This window comes from Hypomesus nipponensis, chromosome 22 (genome assembly GCF_054491055.1).
Source record: "Hypomesus nipponensis isolate SF chromosome 22, ASM5449105v1, whole genome shotgun sequence".
Taxonomy (NCBI): domain Eukaryota; kingdom Metazoa; phylum Chordata; class Actinopteri; order Osmeriformes; family Osmeridae; genus Hypomesus; species Hypomesus nipponensis.
The window spans coordinates 4252576-4270284 of record NC_140382.1 but is presented as its reverse complement, the minus strand read 5'-3'; the positions used below and the strand labels follow the sequence as shown (position 1 = coordinate 4270284).

The 17709-nt window shown below is 52.5% G+C and overlaps 1 protein-coding gene across 5 annotated transcripts; it reads right to left on the bottom strand.

Annotated features, from left to right (window-relative positions):
- Window positions 1-4737: 4737 nt before the first annotated feature.
- Window positions 4738-17566, bottom strand: LOC146236036 (ER degradation-enhancing alpha-mannosidase-like protein 3). 5 transcript variants are annotated; one of them, XM_084687001.1, is made up of 21 exons: window positions 16736-16868; window positions 16538-16608; window positions 16362-16407; window positions 15813-15913; window positions 14982-15021; window positions 14429-14541; window positions 13963-14116; window positions 13447-13581; window positions 13235-13340; window positions 12961-13058; window positions 12639-12764; window positions 11669-11752; window positions 11454-11537; window positions 11235-11359; window positions 10916-11081; window positions 10164-10321; window positions 9880-10000; window positions 8781-8954; window positions 8353-8518; window positions 7632-7823; window positions 4738-6945 (listed from the first exon to the last, which is right to left on the bottom strand). In XM_084687001.1, exons 3-21 carry the CDS (start codon window positions 16389-16391, stop codon window positions 6656-6658), a joined length of 2463 nt encoding a protein of 820 aa, XP_084543127.1. In that variant the 5' UTR covers window positions 16392-16407; window positions 16538-16608; window positions 16736-16868; the 3' UTR covers window positions 4738-6655. The 5 variants fall into 5 exon arrangements, with proteins under 5 accessions (XP_084543127.1, XP_084543126.1, XP_084543124.1 ...); XM_084687000.1 differs by having other exon boundaries at window positions 16538-16640; window positions 16736-16850; XM_084686998.1 differs by lacking the exon at window positions 16538-16608 and having other exon boundaries at window positions 16736-17566.
- Window positions 17567-17709: the final 143 nt, after the last annotated feature.

Sequence of the window (17709 nt, the reverse complement as noted above, 5' to 3'; positions counted from 1 at the left end):
GCGTTTATTTGACAGCGAACGGACAAGTAGGCCTAGGTAACAGGTGGGTTCCAGTTTACCGTAGTCTGCTATGCTAGGGCCAATGTGAATACAAACATTTATTACGGATTTATTAGTTTACTAAGGTTAATATTTGGATTGTCTGGTCTGATTCAACCAGACCGGTAGGGTAAAAGTCTCCACTGCCTTTATTACGCGTGCAGAGAAAAGCATCAACAGAACAGAAGCCGACTAGTTTGTTCATGAATCAACAGGTTGTTTCACAATAGACATCTTCTCAACAGACGGTTTCTGGTCTTGGTCCCTGGCCGGCCCAGGAAGGTGGGAGCTTGGAGGTAGTTGTGGAGAACCACTGAGAACAGAGATCTGATATTGAAATCGCGCTCTCAAAATCATGGTTCACAATTGATTGTTCAGTATGGGGGTTTTCTATTGTTTCGAAGGGTTCTTCAGTAGTTTTATGCTTCCTTGATGTTCAGTGTAGGGAGATATGGGGTGTTTCTGATGGACAGTAACGACCCTGGAATGGTCCAGGCTTGGGGAGGAGTATGAGTGGCTCTGGCTGGATACACAAGCACTTGTCAGAGAGCGCACTCTTCTGACCAGTAACAGAAATTGCACCTGAAAAAAAAGGATATTCAGATAAATGCATTATTCTAACTTGGCAAATTGTAATTAACAAACAATATAAGCCTGTGAATGACTATAAAAAGGCAACAGGTCAGTGTACCTGTCCTCATAAAAAATGGAAGGCAATGTTGCAGGAAGGGGAAGAGGGAGAGCTGGAGGCTGTGGAAGTATAGGGCCAATACAGTATCTAATGAAATTCAAACAACATTGGTTGACCATGTTGTGAACCATGGGGCAACATTGAGAGAGGCTGGACAGAGTTGAGCCCAACCTCAGCTGATAAACTGTTGCAACAGTAATTTGGACATTTTGACAAGAGCAAAGGTGAAAACTACTATTTTCTACTGTCTACAGTACATACAATAAAATATAAAATACATATAAAGTCGGGGGGGGGCGGGGACATTGAGTCCGAATGGGCCATGTTCCGGGCCTCCATTGTTGAAGCGGCTGACCGGAGCTGCGGCCGCAAGGCGGTCGGTGCATGTCGCGGCGGTAACCCTCGGACCCGGTGGTGGACTCCGGAGGTGAGGGATGCCGTCAAGCTGAAGAAGGAGGCCTATCGGGCTTTATTGGTAGGACTCCTGAGGCAGCTGATGTGTACCGGCAGGCCAAGCGGAACGCGGCTCTGGCGGTCGCGGAGGCAAAAACCCGGGCATGGGAGGAGTTCGGCGAGGCCATGGAGAATGACTTCCGAACGGCTTCAAAAAGGTTCTGGACCACCATCCGGCGACTCAGGAGGGGGAAGCAGTGCTCTGTCAACACTGTATACGGTGGGGACGGTGCGCTGCTGACTTCGACGGGGGACGTCCTGGATCGGTGGAAGGAATACTTTGAAGACCTCCTTAATTCCACCAACACGTTTTCCGACGTGGAGGCAGAGTCTGGGGACATCGGGGGGGGCCCTCCTATCTCTGGGGCCGAGGTCGCCGAGGTGGTTGAAAAGCTCCGCGGTGGCAGGGCCCCTGGGGTGGACGAGGTCCGCCCGGAGTTCCTTAAGGCTCTGGATGTTGTAGGGCTGTCTTGGTTGACACGACTCTACAACATCGCGTGGACATCGGGGACAGTGCCTCTGGACTGGCAGACCGGGGTGGTGGTTCCCCTCTTTAAAAAGGGGGACCGGAGGGTGTGCTCCAACTTTAGGGGGATCACACTCCTCAGCCTCCCTGGGAAAGTCTATTCGGGGGTCCTGGAGAGGAGGGTCCGCCGGATTGTCGAACCTCGGATTCAGGAGGAGCAATGTGGTTTTCGTCCTGGCCGTGGAACAGTGGACCAGCTCTATACCCTCCGCGGAGTCCTGGAGGGTACATGGGAGTTCGCCCAACCAGTCTACACATGTTTTGTGGATTTGGAAAAGGCGTTCGACCGTGTCCCTCGGGGGCTCATGTGGGGGGTGCTCCGAGAGTACGGGGTACCGGATTCCCTGATCGGGGCTGTCCGGTCCCTGTACGACCGGTGCCAGAGTTTGGTCCGCATTGCCGGTAGTAAGTCGAACTTGTTTCCGGTGAGGGTTGGACTCCGCCAGGGCTGCCCTATGTCACCGATTCTGTTCATTACCTATATGGACAGGATTTCTAGGCGCAGCCAGGGTGTTGAGGGGGTCCGGTTTGGTGACCTCAAGATCGGGTCGCTGCTTTTTGCAGATGATGTGGTCCTGTTGGCTTCATCGGGCCGTGACCTTCAGCTCTCACTGGAGCGGTTCGCAACCGAATGTGAAGCGGCTGGGATGCGAATCAGCACCTCCAAATCTGAGGCCATGGTTATCGACCGGAAAAGGGTGGAGTGCCATCTCCGGGTCGGGGAGGAGATCCTGAACCAAGTGGAGGAGTTCAAGTATCTCGGGGTCTTGTTCACGAGTGAGGGAAGAATGGAGCGCGAGGTCGACAGGCGGATCGGTGCGGCGTCCGCAGTGATGCGGGCTCTGCATCGGTCCGTCGTGGTGAAGAAGGAGCTGAGTCGAAAGGCGAAGCTCTCTATTTACCAGTCGATCTACGTTCCTACCCTCACCTATGGTCACGAACTATGGGTAGTGACCGAAAGAACGAGATCGCGAATACAAGCGACCGAAATGAGCTTTCTCCGCAGGGTGTCCGGGCTCTCCCTTAGAGATAGGGTGAGAAGCTCGGTCATCCGGGAGGGGCTCAGAGTAGAACCGCTGCTCCTCCGCGTCGAGAGGAGCCAGCTGAGGTGGCTCGGGCATCTGATTAGGATGCCTCCTGGACGCCTCCCTGGTGAGGTGTTCCGGGCACGTCCCACTGGGAAGAGGCCCCGGGGAAGACCCAGGACACGCTGGAGGGACTATGTCACTCGGCTGGCCTGGGAACGCCTCGGGGTCCCCCAGGAAGAGGTGGTGGAAGTGGCCGGGGAGAGGGAAGCCTGGGCCTCACTGCTTAGGTCGTTGCCCCCGCGACCCGATCCCCGGACAAGCGGAAGATGACGAGAGACGAGAGCGAGACATATAAAGTCAAATATAGCCTACTACAGTATTTGCACTACATCAGTACTTTTTTGTACAAAGTCATGGCAGTCCATGATTGAAACAATGTACCGTATTTCATTTGCTGAATACTTTCATTTGTCTCCACAAATGTATTGACTGTGTTTACAGTATAAAACCTACTATACAGTATGCAAGTTGAAATATGTTCCGATTTTTTTTCACAAAATGCAACCTTTACGTAGACAATGTGAAGAAATACAGTAAATATTTTCAGCGGTGTGCAGCTGGTCTTGTGTGTTGTGTTTGGTCAACATATTCATGTATGTACTCTACTGTAACAATATCTCTATGTGCACAACAGCGTGTAACTGGTTCAAACAGTTCAATTTTATGAACCATATGTGTGGCATACGGTGACAGAAATGTTTTTTTTTATACATGATGGTATAGTTTTGGACAAAGTGTTTCATTTTGCAAAAGATTGGAGGTGTTCTGTTACTTGTGTGTCCAGTTGTGTGAATCGTGTGTTGTGTTTTGACAAAGTGAGCCCTGTTTTCAAAATTGTGCTTAAGCAATCGGAAAAAAAACTGTAAAGTAGCCTACTTACGGTATGCAATTTATTCACAGTACTACAGTAAGTTGTGATTGTTATACTTTCTTCATTGTGAAATGCACTTACTGCAGTATGTACAATGAACATATTTTCCTGTAACTACATACCCTGGATGCTGTGTTCTCCATTTTTCATTGCTCTATTGATTGTTCCATAGTGTTTATATGTTAAGTTGCTGTGTTTAGGATCTGAAAGCATTGTTTCTTTTTGAGCACAGGTTCAAGGGTTTAGGGGTGTTTGATTTTGCCAGAAGTCAGAGATTTTAGAAATGTGTTAACAGTTTAGAGAAAAAGGGTGACCGTTTCAAGAAACGTGTTTTAGCAATTGTGAAAAACTAATATTTATCATGACAAGCATCTCTGGGATGTTATACCTTATGTCCTGTCAGAAACTAAGTCAGAAATACATAGTCTAGGGTTTGTATTCTTCTGGAATAATAAACACAATATATATATTTGGACTTAATTTAGTCACTAACCAGATATAACATCTTATCAGGTCTCAATTATATTCAAGTTCCCTTTAACAAGAAAAAAACATTGCTAAATGCCCAGGCATAGCAGTCCCCATATCTTTTAAGTATGACCAATAAAGTACAACCAATCAAATAAAGGCACTGTCAAGAAGTGTCCACCTGAATTGCTGACCAAGGACATCAAGCCAATGAGAACAGAGCCTCACATCTTACTCAAAGCATGCCAAGCGAAGAGGCCTACGTCATTCGTGACATTCCTTTTCTACGGTCCTTTTGTCCTGTGTGAGCTCTTGTCCCCTGTCCACGTCTGCCGACATGTTCCGCTGATGTCATCAGCTGATGTCAGGCTCCAAAGTTGTTGCCTTCGTTCCAACAATCCATACTTGAGGGCAAGTGCATGCATCTGGAGTCACGGCATCCCACACACAATGGGTGATGAATTCAGATAGGCCCGTATCGGCCAGGCTGTAGTGCTAGTGCTAACCCATTTGCTACAGCACAGCGAATACACATGGAAAGATTTAGGATTCAGAAGAAGAAAATATAACAATGATGTAAGCGATGAATCCACTCGAGTAATCATGATTCTTAATTTATTGATAATGGCAAAATCTTGTTGCTTTCGCTCTCTGTTTGCCAAAACGGAGACAAGAAGAATATACATTTGCACGTGATGTTACCAGCAATTGGGTAAAAAATAAAAAATAAATCCCTTTGGCACTTAATCTTGTTAGCTTCAGTTACCCGACCTGTCAACGTTCCAAAATGGGCACCAAAGCACACAGGTCAACATTGTCTCAGGTATGTACACCTTGTAGACAGTCAGAAGTGCTGAAATGAGACACTACGTACTTAAAATAAACAGAGCAGCATCTGCAAGAGGTCCACTGCGTGAGCAAGAAACGATCACACCCCGTCACGGCTGAACACACGAGATACAACATTTCCCATAAATCCCACTGCCCTGGTCTGCCCACACACACACACGCTTATACACACATAACCTAAAACCCATGCATAATTATTTAGCATCTGTGAGATAAAGAGAGATGAAGGAATGCCCGAGTTATACTGACTGCATTTGTCGACGGAAAGGAAATGTTGCCGCGTCTGGAACCGTTGGCCGTCTTTCGCGCCTCCCACCAAACACACTTGCATGTGTGGACACACACAGACAGCCGTGTCATGGACCCCCCGGGCGTAAGAGAGACCCTAGCACATGGCTGACATTCATACATGGGGGCTTCTTCGTATTGGGAAAAACCGACATGCACGTCAAAACACATTCTCACGCACAAACTCTTGTCAAACAGGAATGGGGGCGTTCCTGTGTGGATCCGTCCGGAAGGTTCCGAGGTGCAGATGAGGCCCTCTTCGATCGGTCCCCCCCCCGTGTCTTCTCCACGGCCCCTCTCCACGATGACTGAGATCGGACGGAACCTGAAGTCCCCCGCTGTGGGTCGCGTACGGCCCACACCCACCGTGTCCCTCTTCCTCGCACGCCCGCAAACATACGCACTCATTCGAGTCTCTCTCGCGCTGAAGTTTCCCTGATGTCGCTCCACCCCCCCCCCCCCCCCCAGAACAAAGTAACAGAACCTGTGTGCTGCTGGCGTAGGCCACGCCTTGTGCAGAGTCAGGACGCACCCCTCCCGTCGTGTCTCTGTCCGCATCGAAATCGTACTAGCTTGGTCTGGGTCAAGTAAACAGACGGAGGAACAGGCTGGCGGGATGTTTCCTGGTTTCGGAGGCGTGTGTGTGAGTAAAGAGACGGCCTTCAAACATCCCAGACTGGTCGGACACAATGGTGTCTAAAAAAAACAGAAGCCCTAACGAGGACAGCCCCATAAGGCGCCTTTTCCCCTCTCAGCCCGTTTAAACTGTTGCATCATACATCATTCATGAACTTAGCGGTCGTCGGGCCAGACGCCGCCATCATGTGGTTGGGTTGGGGGTGTGGCTATGCTACCGCAGCTGAGGTGACCCAGCCATGAGTCCAGGTAGAGGAGCTGGGCTGCATCTGGCCAGAAACACCAATCCCCAAAAACACACAGTCCTAGTATCTAGTCACTATAGAGGTCATCCTTAAGGTTTAAAGTGTGTGTGTGTGTGTGAGTGGGGTATATATATATATATGTGTGTGTGTGTGTGTGTGTGTGTGTGAGTGAGTGGGGGGGGGGGTATATATATACGTGTGTGTGTGTGTGTGTGTGTGTGTGTGAGTGAGTGGGGGGGGGATATATATATGTGTGTGTGTGTGAGTGGGGGTGTGTATGTACATACATGTGTGTGTCACATTAACAGGCTTCCCTCTGGAGAGTAAACCAGACTCTCAGACTAGACCCAAGGGCCCAGTTAGCCTCTCTGGCCCAGCCCTAGAGGACGTCATCTGGACGCTGATCAGAGGTCAGTGCCGGGTGGGGGTGGGGATGGGGGGCGTCCGCCCTGTGGTCAGGCAGAGAGGTTACAGGAACCAGGCTGGTCTCATTGAATCCGATCAGGGGCCCGCCTCCGGCTGGCCGGGCCTGTGTGCGGGGGGCGGGGCGTGACCCGGTGTCTCCATGCAGGGGGAGACACTACCGCCCCCTGGTGGCGTGCAGGGCTCGGTTTCCCCCCGCCCAGAGTCCTCTTCCTCCTCCTCTTCCTCCTCCTCCTCCTCCTCCAGCAGCACCTGCCCCTTCTCCAGCAGGAACTGCAGGGTGTGGCCTCGCGCCGCGCCCTCCTCCAGCTCGCCCTCCTCCGCCAGGCGGAACTTGATGTTCATCCCCAGGGGCTTCTCCTGCTTGACTGGAGGAGGAGAGGAGAGAGAGAAAGACCCTTTGAAAAAGGAGGAGGGGAGGAGGCCCCATGTCCTCGGGGATGAAGACTCCCTTGTTCCAATGCTACGGCGCAGTCTCGTGTCGTAAACTGTGGCACACTTTGGCCTTGTATTTGCCCACTGGCATGCCAACAACTACTGGTGCTCTCTTTCTATTTACACTACGATACAACTGAGGCAGCAGTTGGAAGTATACACAATATGGGACTGGATTTTTGTATACTGTGTGCAGTTGATGTTGCCCCCCCCCCCGACATCACCTTTTCCCCTGTTATCTGGTTGTACAACTTACTGTAAGTCGCTCTGGATAAGAGCGTCTGCTAAATGACTAAATGTACATCTTGTACAATGTACTTCTTACGCCTATTATGCGTCAAGTCATTCATTGTCAAAGGGGCAGTCTGCACAGCTGCATTCGGAGCATTGGTTTGCTGTACCGGTTCATATTTGCCACAAACCGGAAGTTGGGATCAAGGAAGCCTTTTAAACAGAATCAAAATATAAATGTCACCCATTTAGTCCACTCAGAAACTGAGGGACAAATGCACCGTGAATATGTAACATCATTTTTTTCTTCTTCCTTTCTAAAACCTGTCCACTCGTGTTTGGTTCCTAGGTGTCAGTCACATGGCGGGCCTTTGGCCCGCCTCCTCACCGTGGCCCAGCTGCTTCTCCTTGGGCAGCAGGAGCACGTCCACGTTGTGCTGCTCCTGCAGGGCGGAGGTCAGCACCGCCCCCTCGCGGCTGAACAGGAAGAGGAGGGGCACGCCGATGTCCGAGGTGGAGTCGCCGTCGCCGACCATCTGGAAGAGGGGCGAGTCCTCGCTGTTGCTGCCCTCGCGGTGGTCTGGTGGAGCGGAGGGGGGAGATGTGGGATGTGGGTTTTTTTTTGGGGGGGGGGAGGGGAACGGGTAAGGGTCGGCTGTTTAAAAGAACGCTTTACCGCGGTCCGTTCATCTGCATGTTAGGGCCAGTTTTTCTGGATAAAGCTTAAGTCTCGTCTCGGATCATAAAACGGGTTTCTCGGATTTCTTTGTGTACAGAACAACTGCTGGCCCTGAATCAACCCTAATCCAAATCTTAGCAATTACAAATTAAGCTTCTCAAATGACGGGTAAAGTCGAATCTACAGTCCATTCTTTCCCACAGATTAACCGCCATAACAGCAGAGTGATAAAAGCCTTCTCAGGTTATATCTCCCTAAGCCGCGGGCTGAAAAGGATTTCAATCGCACGGACGACGTCATGTCTGTGAGGGGATCTAACCGGCACACACTGCGCGTGCGTGGGTGCGCGCTCCAATTGGCTGTGGACATTTTGGGACAAAGCGAGACGGTACGGCTGTGACCAGGTGTGCGCGGTCGCTGCGGCCCTCACCGATGAAGATGACCCCGATGGCCCCCGCCTCCTGCAGCCTGCGGGCCTTGGCGGCGAACATGCAGTCCCCGCGCAGGGCCAGGGCGATGTGTCCGCTCAGCTGCTCGCCGTTCTCCACGGGACCGCACGCCGTGTAGGGGGACGCCCTGACGACGCGGCCCTTCACCTGGGCACAGCCAGCGTGCGTGCGTGTGTGTGTGTGTGAGAGAGCACAAACAAGGAACGAGAGACGGAGACAAAGGAAAAGAACAAAGAGGGAAGACAGAGAGAGAGAGAAAGGAGGGAAAACACACACATTCCGTCAACGACACAGGCCCCGAGGGGAAACGCCCAAATTGACCTGAACATATTTGATTTCCTCTATGAGGATAACTGACAAGGTTAATGCACGGCAAGGATATAAGAGGACCACCCCCTTTCCGGCTCACCCCGTGCTCCTGCTTGGTCAGGTCCATTCCGAACTTGGCCGGCCCAGCGGTCAGGACCGTTCTACCCAGGTACGGGGGGGAGATGAGCTGCACGATGAGGGGCAGCACTTCCTCCTCCTCGGGGCTCTGGGTCACCTCGGCCACCAGCTTCACCCGGAAGACCCCTTTATGCTCCTGGGGAAGGAGGGGGAGGGAGAGAGGCAGAGAGGGAGAAAGAGAGACAGTGAGAGAGGGAGCCAGTGATGGAAAGAGAGAGATAGTGAGCGAGAGAGAAAGTGAGCGAGAGAGATAGTGAGGGAGAGAGAAAGTGAGGGAGAGAGATAGTGAAGGAGAGAGTTAGTGAGGGAGAGAGAGACATAGTGAGGGAGAGAGAGAGTTAGTGAGGGAGAGTTAGTGAGGGAGAGTTAGTGAGGGAGAGTTAGTGAGGGAGAGTTAGTGAGGGAGAGTTAGTGAGGGAGAGTTAGTGAGGGAGAGTTAGTGAGGGAGAGTTAGTGAGGGAGAGTTAGTGAGGGAGAGTTAGTGAGGGACAGTTAGTGAGGGAGAGTTAGTGAGGGAGAGTTAGTGAGGGAGAGTTAGTGAGGGAGAGTTAGTGAGGGAGAGTTAGTGAGGGAGAGTTAGTGAGGGAGAGTTAGTGAGGGAGAGTTAGTGAGGGAGAGTTAGTGAGGGAGAGTTAGTGAGGGACAGTTAGTGAGGGAGAGTTAGTGAGGGAGAGTTAGTGAGGGAGAGTTAGTGAGGGAGAGTTAGTGAGGGAGAGTTAGTGAGGGAGAGTTAGTGAGGGAGAGAGAAATAGTGAGGGAGAGACAGAGAGAGGGAGACCAAAGCAGAGAACAAGGAAGAGAAGAAAGGAAAGTATCAACAAAAAAACCAACACGGCGAATCCACACGCCGTCCAAGATGGCACGGAGCAAAATGGCGGCCTAAGCGCGTTCTAAGGCCAGATTAACACGCAAGTTCACCCAAGATGTTTGATCCAGTATATTTGCCATGGATATGAGGATTTGCCTCGAGCAGCGGAATATTCGGTGTCTAGGGACCGATAACAAATATGATGCGACGAGTTTAGCCATGCAGCGGAGGACAGGCCGTCGCCCCAGCTTACCCCCTGGGCCTTGGTTGCCACGGTAGCACCCTCGTTCAGAGGGGTGAGGGAGATGCCCATGCTCTTCAGGAACTCCACGGGTTCCATGCCGTTGTCATGGAGAGGCAGTTCGATCCCCCTGCTGACACACACACACACACACACGCACGTCAACACACACACACACACACACCCGTGGGTTCACAGTAGAGGTTCTTGTAGTGAAGGTGCATACACACACGCACGCACACACCCGTGGGTTCACAGTAGAGGTTCTTGTAGTGAACGTGCGCGCGCACACACACCTGACAGGCGAGGATTGGAAGGCCCGGCCGACCCCCGTGAGGTACTTGTATCCGTCCCTGATGGTCTTGGCGAAGGAGGGGTTGTTGGGGAAAAGGGTCTGGGTGCTGGGGCAGGAGTAGGTGAACGGGTCCTCCTCCTGCACACTAGGGGGCGCCTCCTGCAACATGGAGCGGGGGGGAGGGGGGGGGGGCAGGTTGTTCATTTCTGCACTGGGGAGAAAGCCCCTGCTGGACTGTGGACGAGCGGAATTTGTCTTTGTTTGTGTGGATGTGTGTGAGGGAGAGAGAGGCGGGGGGGGGGGGGAGACCTAACAGACCAAGCGAAAGCGAGAGAGCTGTAAACCAAGGCAGTGATGAAAATAGAAAAAATACAATACAAAGATAACGAACGAGAGATAAGAGCGATCATACGGAAGACGTGAGCTCAGAACCATAGGACAGGTAGGGGGAGAGATAAAAAGAGAGAGAGATATATACTTTGGGCGTAGCTGTGACCTGTTCCAACGGCCGGGAATTATTTACTGGTTTTTATTTCCTTGTCGTTCTTTTCACACCGTATTTCGGTAACCAGAGATAGGACGCGTGTGTGAAAGAGAGCGCGTGCGTGCGTGCGTTTGTGTGTGGCTGCTCCAGTAAGAGGGCGTTCCCGTGTTGACTGTGTGCGTGAGAGAGAAAGCATAACGTGTGCATCTGTACTCCAAGAGTGAGTTCTCTCCGTGGGCGTATGCTGTGTGGGGGCGTGTCCCACGCACCGTGCTGTTGCCATGGCAGGGCGGCCGGGACGTGGACAGGGCCACGGGCAGCAGGTGAGCTTCGGTGGTGAAGATGTAGTCGTCCATGTCGAACGGCAGCTGGCTCTTCTCCGAGAACAGCAGGTACAGGTACTTAAACATCTCCGCCAGGAAGAACGAGTCCATTCTGCAGCCCCACGCACACACACACACACACACACACACACACGCAGTCTCAGATTACCACCATTGTACAGCTAAGTACGCCTTATCCTCATCCTCACAATACAAAACCAATGCGTCATGAGATTAGGTGTGTGTGTGTGTTTCCTGCAGCTACCTGTCCTCGTGTGTCCCTGTGCGGACATCGTGCACTGCGGCAAACCCACAAGGCACCCTGGCGTGGGCGTTGAGCTTCTCCACAATGGACTGGCCCACTCTGAGGTAGTAGGGGTCTCCCGTGGCCTGGAATAGAGGGGGAAAAAAAGGGAGCCATTTTTGAAAACACCCCTGTTAGGAGCGTGGTACGTCCCGAGACGAGATTCGTCTCGCGTGTTACCTTGTAGAGGTAGTAAGTGCTTTCCGCAAACTCCGGCCTTAGGGGATGTTGACCCCAGTGCACTCTGAACTCGGTGGTGAAGGCCTGAAGGAGGAGGAAGTGCACACAGCCAATCAGATCCCAGATCCTGTTTAATTCTTGACTTATTTGGCGCAAAGTAAATAGAAAACAGATGTGAAGAGTGCCCCGGGGTTCTGTCGAGCAAATCGTCGTACCTCAGGAAGGAACTTGTGCTGTTTGGTGACCTGGTAGAGCATTTCATGGGTCTCTATGGCTGGCTTCAGATCGCCCCTGAGGACCTGCGTGGGCACACGCAAGGAGATCACTTCCTCCACATACACACATCTCGTCTGTCGTCGGTAAGAACGTCGAGGATTGGGATTTGTTTACAGTGTTCATAGGCTAGGAATCTGTCGAGGAGCCGCACTAAGAATACACCTGTGCTCGTTACCGGAAACCTGGAAACCAGATCTCGAAACGTCCAATCGTCAGGATTGGCGTGAATGAGAAGCCATTTTGTTTTCGTGGATCGACGGCAGGGTCGCGGCGAGAGAGCCCAGTGTGTGGCTGCAGAGGCCGGGGGGTGGGAGTCCCAGGGAGGGGCCGGGGGGTGGGAGTCCCAGGGAGGGGCCGGGGGTGGGAGTCCCAGGAAGGGGGGTGGGAGTCCCAGGGAGGGGGGTGGGAGTCCCAGGGAGGGGCCGGGGGGTGGGAGTCCCAGGGAGGGGCCGGGGGGTGGGAGTCCCAGGAAGGGGGGTGGGAGTCCCAGGGAGGGGCCGGGGGGTGGGAGTCCCAGGGAGGGGCCGGGGGTGGGAGTCCCAGGGAGGGGCCGGGGGTGGGGAGTCCCAGGGAGGGGCCGGGGGTGGGAGTCCCAGGGAGGGGCCGGGGGGTGGGAGTCCCAGGAAGGGGGGTGGGAGTCCCAGGGAGGGGCCGGGGGTGGGGAGTCCCAGGGAGGGGCCGGGGGTGGGAGTCCCAGGGAGGGGCCGGGGGGTGGGAGTCCCAGGAAGGGGGGTGGGAGTCTCAGGGAGGGGACGGGGGTGGGAGTCCCAGGAAGGGGGGTGGGAGTCCCAGGGAGGGGCCGGGGGGTTGGAGTCCCAGGAAGGGGGGTGGGAGTCCCAGGGAGGGGCCGGGGGTGGGAGTCCCAGGGAGGGGGGTGGGAGTCCCAGGGAGGGGCCGGGGGGTGCCTACCTGGAGCCCGGGGAAGAAGGCGAGCAGAGAGTCCATCCAGCTGCGCACGCTCACTGTGGGGTTGTGCATGTGCACGTTGAGCAGCAGAGGGGGCTGGCTGATGTACTTCATGATGGCGCTGTAGTGCTGTAGAGCGCGCAGAAAACGCACAGGCTTAATCTCACAGATACGAATATAGCTCCCGCTATACGACGTGCATGACACTGCGATAACAGTAGGTTTGCACATGGTTGTACAGAGAACGTCATGGATTGACACCCTTTTGTACATGGTGTGTGTAAGTGTCTCCAGCAAAAGCCTGGTGGACAGGAGAGCAGCTTACAGTGTTGAACCTCTCTAGGTACACGTTGTCTCCCAGCAGGATGTAAGCTTTCATCAGGTACTCGTAGTAGGAGTCTATACCAGCGCCGACTCCGCTGTCTGTCAGCAACAACACAGATGACAAATACAAGGTGTTCATAGAAGGACTCCATAGAAGCTTTCTTGAAGAATGTTCTTGAGGCACACTAACCCAGTGAAGGATGTAGAGGCGGCTGTACACAAGGTGTGTGCGTGCGTGTGAGTGCGTGCGTGCGCCGCGAAGAGCCCTGCCTCACCCCTGCGGACCCAGTCTCCGTTGTGGATGTTGATGACGGTCCCGACGAGGTCACTTCCCCTCTGTCTCTTCTCCCATAGGACGTCCAGGGCTTTCCTGGCATGCTCCTGAAAGTGACACGCAAAGACATCCTCACGCTGGTCCCCCCAAAAAATGCAAACAAAATAACAGCAGTATCATCTGGCGGTTCGGAGTGAGTCTCCTTACTCCTACCTCGAACACAGACTCCCCCGACAGCCTGCTCAGGGCTGCGAACTCGAGAATCATGGTCCCGGCGCAGGCCGTACAAGTGTCCGACTCGGTGCCCGTGCGGGACAGGGCGTTGAGTACCCCGTACCTCAGGTTCACCTTGATACCAGGAACATGGGAACATTGAGGGGTCAGATGGCCGAGTGGTTGGGGAGCCGGCTATGCTATGAATCAGAAGGTTGTTGGTTCGATTCCCGGCCTCGCCAAATGACGTTGTGTCCTTGGGCGAGGCACTCGATCCTACTCGCCTCGGGGGGGGGGGGGAATGTCCCTGTACTTACGGTGAGTCGCTCTGGATAAGAGCGTCTGCTAAATGACTAAATGTAAATGTGACATTTACGGAACAGAGGGGGAACAGAGGAGCCGATAATAAACTGGACTCCCGACGCGGCGACGAGGCCATTTCCCGACGGTACAGGCAGGAATCTCGACCATGTTCAGTGGCACCGCCAGCGAGAGGGTGAGTTGGTGTGGGCCTACCCTGGGGTAAGGAAGGCCGCTGGTGGTGTTGAAGGCAGGCAGCAGTCGGTGTCCCAGCTCCTTGGCCATGTCGAGCAGCTCGCCGGCGTACCACTGCATCCTGTCCCCGCGCTGCCTCAGCATGTCCGCCATCACGTGCCCCCCCAACAGGCCGCTAGGGGAACAGCAGGACCACACAGTTCACTCGGCCTGAATGTCTCCGAGAAGGAGCGCTGGTCTGAAAACTAGAAGCCTCAGTCCAGCTCCTTTCTATTTGATATGAACCGCGGTTTAAGAACGGATTCGGGATCAGTACTTTGACAGCCCTAGGAATGTAAACGGGGGTCCAACAGCAGATGCCCCAACTAACTTCCGGCCAGAACAGAGGCGTGGAGATTGTAAAGGCAAGGATAATGGCTGACCTGAGAAGAACCCAGGCATTGAAAGTAAAACAAACAAACAAACAAACATGTCTGTGCGTCCTCACCCCAGCACACGAATGTTGGTCTCGAACACGGACACCACCACATCGTTATCCAGCTTCACGTCGCTCACGGTCTTCCTCACAGCTGCCTCAAACTCATCCAGTTTGTTCAGGACCTACGCATACGCGAGCACGCGCGCACACACACACGCGCACACACACAAGATACACCTGTCTATCCGCAGCCAGCCATCGTCTGAAGCAAACAGTTTCCTCCTTGAGCAAACGACGAACATCACAACGATCGAATGGCACATCTCTTTCACAAATCGGGTTATAACAGTGGCGCAAAATACAATGAATGCATCGTGGGAGTGTTCACTACATAGGGCCCTAAAGATCTTGAATATTGGTGCAAGGGGAAACCTCTGATTGTCCTGCTGTGTTTGCTCGGGGGCTTCAGGGGGCTAATCCCATGACAGTTCAATGGACCTTGGATCCCACAGGCTCCTATCGATTTGGGTGGTATCGGATTGGGGTGTTTTAGCTGACTCAGGACACGTCTAAGGGGGTGGGGGGGGGGGGGAATCTGGCTCCGGGGGGGTCAAGTACTTACCACCAGGGTGTCCAGGGTGTCGATCAGCGTGAGAGAGAACCTGGGGGGGGGGAGAAGTCAAACAAACGGTCCGTGACGCCATTCCACACAACAGAGGTGCTAGGGTGCATTTCCTGGTTTCAGTATCCGTGACATCTTTGTCATTGTGCTGGTCTGTGCCCGAGTTCCGCCTGCGACATGCCAGCCCTATCGTGTCCCCGAGGCCCTGAAGCACTTCAAGGTCACACGTCGGACCCCTATTTAGACAGGTTGTGCTGCTTACCTTGGGCAGACGTTATTGGACACCAACAGAAACAAATGTGGACAGGAGGAGGACACACTTACAGTACCAACGCAATTGCCAATCTCAAACCAATGTGAGTTGAGTGAAAAAATCTAATAGATCTAAGATGAAGATCTTCTAGATGTGTGTACACTGCCAGAGGAACCTTTCCTGCCTGGGCAATAAAGTAATAATATTCTATGTACAGTATTTTACTTTAGGGCAGAACAATTTTCACTCGTTTTGGTCTACAGGGAAGCCAGGTCTACTTACAATCTCTGGCCTACATTCTGTAAATATCTGGGACATCTCAGCATCCAAACTGTGTCTTTCTACCTGGCACGGCAAATAACATAACCAATGGCGAACCGGTTCGGCGAATAGCTTACCTAATGCACTCATTCCTAGGCAAACCACAACCGGGTACACGACCCCATTCGTTTTTTGGGCTCGTAAGCCTCAAGGCAGGGCCAAGACTACAACCATGTCCATAGGGGGTCGAAGAAGAAGAAGAAGAAGGAAAAACAAACTCGTCATGGGTGGCCCTGGCATGTTGGACAACAACTCACTTTCCCAGGGAGTCGTCGATGTCCCCTCGGCTGGGCTCCAGGCCCCGCACCCTCCCCCTGCAGCTCAGCGGCATCAGCTCGTCGGCTGGGTACGCATATTTCTGTGGCAGAATCAGGCCACAGTACGGTCAGGGCACAGAGTCACCAGGGGCTAGGCTAGCCTGACCCTCACTAGGGCAATTCTCTTCCACGGGGCACAATTCGGGGCACAATTCAGCAGACGTTATTGCCAGCAGGGGGGGGGGGGAACAACGAAAACAAATGTTGTACTTGAACATGATCTGGCATTGTGAAGGTGGAGGCAACATTTCTAGGCTGTTAGGCTGAGACTCTACATTAAAACAATGTTATAGTCCTCCTTGGATATCACCGTGGCTTCCACGCTGACTACTTACGACTTGCTGATTGTGACATTGAAACACTAACCAACCTGCGATGACCCTGTCTGCTGACACAGCTTAAATGACGCATGTATCTAAGGTTCCCATAACGTGTATGTCCTGCAGGCGTCAGGTGCGGACCAGTGCAACCAGACACAGGCTGTCTTACCATATAGCTGCCGTAGGCATGATCAAACATCTCAACAACCTGGTCCCTGAAGTAAAGACAAAAAAGAGGGATGAGCGGATTTGGAAGTGTGTGTGTGTGAGCTGATAAACATTGACCGTAGCTTGTCTGACCCCATCAGTTCTGGCAGTTAAACATTCTTTTCTTGATCAGCACACCTGGTTCCCTTTGGATTTGTCTACTTGTGCAATCTTAAGCCAATGCTGGGTTGACTCATGCTTGGCTGTGGCTACAAAGGGGACAGGGGCCTGTCTGTGAAAGCTGACACATGTAGACTATTTGAAATACCTCATTTCTGCGAGTTTGTTTTGAAACTGATAGTTTATATTTGACTGATTAGTTTAAATTTGTATTACCTGATTGTGGCCTTCTCCTCAAGAGTCATGCCCTGGCTCTCTTGGCCATTGGCCCAGTGACAAAAAGTTGTGAGCAGCAAGACCCGCATTGGTAAGACCATGTTGGGACCGCCAAGTGTCCAGCAAAACGCCCTCATTTACCTGGTACACTAGCACACAAGTGCTGTTTGATTGAGCGCAAAGCACGCCCACATAAAATCAAACAGCGGTAGTCCAAATAATATATTTTTGAACTCGGGGTAGCCTCATGGTCCACCAGCAGTGTAGTTGACAGTTGGCAGTTCAGGAGACCAAGTTTTCCAACTTTATGGTACTGGCAGCAGTCGGCTTGACAGCAATACAATTAGTTGGCTAATACCTCAGGTATTATCAGGTGATTATCCAAGGTAATCAACCAGGTAGCTGGGTACAAAGATAGCTAACTACTTATCTTGACAGATGGATCCGACGGAAGTTAATTATCCTCTTTCAGTGTTATTTGCATGTGTATAACCTTATATTCTGATTAACTGTATTCTCCGGAGAGCTGTCCCTGTCTCCAATCGAGCGGATGAAACTCCAAAAAAGCACAGGAAGGAACTCCATTAGCATAGTTAGCTCCCCGAAGCTAATCAACAAAGACTGATCCGTGTAGTGCACGTGTCCCCTTTGTAAATTGTTGTTATGATCTCCGACTTTCTTTCTACGACGTCCTTGAACAACGACACAGTTCTCATTAAACTGCCGGAGCAACTAAACAAACAGCCGTTAAAGAACACCTTGAAGTCGGGAGTGAAAGCTACTGGACTCCTCTGACAGACGACTCGAGCTGACGGACTAGTTGCGTGCTACGCCAGCACGCCGACAAGACGTAACAGGAACTAAGTCATGTACGTCGTTGCCACTCCACAGTTTTCCGGCAGGTGGAGATATGTATCTTTTTGTTTTCATTCAACCCGACCTCACAGACCATTGGTTTGGCTCATGTGGCAAAT